Source organism: Haliotis asinina, chromosome 4 (assembly GCF_037392515.1).
Source record: "Haliotis asinina isolate JCU_RB_2024 chromosome 4, JCU_Hal_asi_v2, whole genome shotgun sequence".
Classification (NCBI taxonomy): Eukaryota; Metazoa; Mollusca; class Gastropoda; order Lepetellida; family Haliotidae; genus Haliotis; species Haliotis asinina.
The window spans coordinates 5,593,239-5,596,730 of record NC_090283.1 but is presented as its reverse complement, the minus strand read 5'-3'; the positions used below and the strand labels follow the sequence as shown (position 1 = coordinate 5,596,730).

At 42.6% G+C, this 3,492-nt stretch overlaps 1 protein-coding gene across 1 annotated transcript; it reads left to right on the top strand.

The window, feature by feature from the left end:
* The first annotated feature begins 379 nt into the window (after window positions 1–379).
* On the top strand, window positions 380–3,007 carry LOC137281214 (uncharacterized). Its single transcript, XM_067812337.1, has 6 exons — window positions 380–596; window positions 982–1,033; window positions 1,690–1,877; window positions 2,103–2,293; window positions 2,525–2,717; window positions 2,904–3,007. The coding sequence occupies exons 1-6, from the start codon at window positions 383–385 to the stop codon at window positions 2,999–3,001; spliced, it is 936 nt and encodes a 311-aa protein (XP_067668438.1). The 5' UTR covers window positions 380–382; the 3' UTR covers window positions 3,002–3,007.
* Window positions 3,008–3,492: the final 485 nt, after the last annotated feature.

The window sequence follows — 3,492 nt, the reverse complement described above, 5'->3', positions numbered from 1 at the left end:
CAGTGCCATATATTCAGGAAACCACGTCAATAACGAGAGACGAAGTCAGAATATTTCGCTTGAAGACTTAAAGCATCATGACAAATGTAATTATATATCACTTAAAAGAATTTGGAGAATTGTTGTTACGAAAATAAACAACATGGGCCATGGGTCATTCTGGATTATTAAACATTAAAATGCGTATTGCTAATATATATCTAATGTAATATTATATAGTTATTAGGGGAAGGGCCAATGCCTCGCCTTTCACTATACAAAACAGTGTTAATGTCCCTTAGGGTGAGAGATGTAACTACAGACCATCTTACAAGAAGATTGCGACTAAAGAGCTGGCATGTATTATTAACCATCTAGTGGAACCATCCATTATAGATTCAACATGAAGGTCCTCGTCTTCGTCACTATTGCCTGTCTGCTGTCCGGAGCCAACGCTGCTGGCTTTGTTGACGCCCTTAAGGGTTTTGGAAGCAGTGTCGGTAACGTCTTCACCAACCTCTTCAACGACCTGAAGGCCCCTCTGAAGACCGTCGCTAACACCCTCGTCGACAATCTGAAGACTGCAGGAACCCAGCTGTTGACCACCGGTGCTCAGAGTATGTTTAAATTATACACAGGCACTTAAGTTGGTTTAATGACTTGGCGAAAAAGGTTTAAGGCCAAATTTATGAACGAAAGTCATAATGAAGAACTAGAGGCACATCCGAGCGAACCTGTGCTCATTGAACCAGCGTGGAGGATAAATCCCAGTCGTTTTCCAGTTTCATATAAGTGTCCTACCAGAATGCCATGGTTACAGACAGCATCTGATAATCGCAGTCTCCGCACACATCAGACAAACCCAGATCCATGATACACGAATACATAATGCAAGCTGAATGATATTTGGAGCATACTACATAACTGTCTGCCCAAAATCTAAGATTCCGTTATAAAGTACTTTCGGAAATCTTGTAAACTGTGTTACTTCACTGCTTTCAGGTCTTCTTGGATCCCTATCCAATGTTGGTGCCCCCGCCACCAGAGACACCGAGTAGGTTTTCAGTATCGATGAATCTTAGAATTCAGGTTTCGCAATGTGGCTCAGTACCTTTGTGAGCACAATGCCCGAGTAAAGACCTTTTCTCATTCATCCATGCTTTCATAGTTAGGCTTGATTCTTGTGTTGCTTGGCCTGCTGGTCACTCATACTGTCAACCTATGTGACCTGATTCAGAAGTGAATTTGGATTAACGCGTAGAAGCATGCTTATGATAAGTTACACGCATATTAAATATGCCTTTAAATGTTTTATGTAATCTTGTAATCAACCCTTTCGAAGGCCCGGATTTGATTCCCCACATGGATACAATGTGTGAAGCCCATTTTCTGTGTCCACCATCGGGGTATTGCTGGAATATTGCTAAAAGCTAAACTCACTCACTCACTCACTCTAACCGCCCCACCACGCTTGAAAAGATGCATTCCATGCGGTCTGTGCTCTTCGAGCCATTCAACCAAACGAGAACGATTGTCAGCCTAGATGACTTGGGTGACTTCTTGTCTTCTTGTCGTAAATCGATTACTTCAACAAGCAGATTAACTGATCTACGTCCTGCTATTTACTGACTGCCAAGTAAAGCTGGAACAAGTCTACGTATTTCCTTGATTATCAATACGGTGTAATAGTATCATATATAATTCATTCAGCCTCTTGACTGGAGTCAGCAAATTCGTCACTGAGGGCAAGGCTGTCGTTGCCAAGCTGTCCGAGACCCTCGGCTCCCTGTACCATTCCGCAATGACCTCCCTGGCCGACATCGCCCAGAGAATCTCCAGCATGGACTTCCTGAAGCAGCCCATCGACAAAATCCTGTCTGAGATCAAGAACGTCGTTAGTACGTACACTTGACTCTTCATCGTTACCTTCAGAAATAGTGCTACAAATCACATCAGAACAAGACATCTTTTTCAGTTTTCATCCCCTGATGAAGTAAGTTGATTCATTTGATTAAGTTGCTATGCTGAGGTGAATATGTTGGATTTCACTGCTGAGAAGATCCACGCAGATCATCATTGTTCTAAAGGTGAATCTGAACTAAAACGAGTCTTTCATATTGCAGATCTTCACGACCTTTTCCAGAACTCCCTTGTGGAGACTATCACCAAGAACCCAGGACAGTTCCTCATCAAGGCTGCCGAGGGTCTTATCAGCAAACTTGGCAACAAGAGATCTGCCCTCACCGATACTCTGACCTCTGTTGGACAGCAGTTCGCCACCCTCTTCAAGCCAGTTGTTGATGCCGTCAAGCAGGTAGGAAATGCATTGGATGACAGAGAAAATCATACATTTAAGAACATATTCCAGTTGTGATTTAAGCAAGCATTACAAAACGAAGCACACACTTGTCATGCCATATATGAATCATGTGTCATGCTGCAAACATATAACTAAGCTTTGCAATGTAGATTTAAGGTGTTCAGCACACATGACGACGGAAGGGACAATGGAGATACTGTGTATAACAATGATTTCATTTTTCAGCATGTCTCTACTCTTGGCTCCACACTCTCCACCACCGCCACTGCTCTGTACGGAGCTGTCAAGCCAACCCTTGACCAACTGAGCACTCAGCTCTCCGGACATGTCCAGGCCCTGAAGGACAGCGCCACTGAGCTTCTCGGACACGGACAGGACGCCCTGAAGGCTCTCTCTGCTGCTGCTGGAGACATCATGAGTAAGTCGACAGCGATTTGTATTCTCGATCATTTTCAAAAACAGCATGTCACTTTCTGTGTGTAACTTGATGAAATTAACTTGATGAAATTAATTTACAAATTACACGTTTCCGATTATATTAATCTGTAGTGCCATCACATTTATCAATTGCTATTAGAATCACTATCTGTATTTTTGCCTTCAGCCCAGACCATGGGAAACATGAAGCCCACCCTGCAGAAGATCGTCGACACCGGTAAGGATGCCGTCAAGACTATCACCAACACCCTCGGCTCCAACTAGATGCTTCGATTGAATGCATTAAAAACAAATAAATCAAAATCTGTACTTGTTTGTTCTTTCTCTGTTTTACGCAGTAAATTCTGAATTTTTTTATCTCTCTCATAATTGTGTTTCCTACCGGAAGTCACGGGAATTTAATGCATTTGCCAGGCCATGATGGCAAGAGTATAATCAATGCCATTGACACCTGTTATTGTCCATGAGGAGCCTTGACACTGATCCCTGAAAGCGGTTCAGTATCCACTGGGCAGGTCTCCATGTTTTCATTACGGTATAATGTTTTTCACGTGCAAGCGTGTAAGTAATGTCCTAGTGGCCATGACACAAACCAAGGGAACATGCTCCATGCACATTTGTTCTGTGTGTATTTAGTTTCCTCTGTAAACATTATGATATTATTAACATACCAGTTCAAAGAGATATAAACACAACACCCTCTCCAAAGCTACAACAACGCAGTTTTGGCCTTACATTATAAGTTATCACATCGT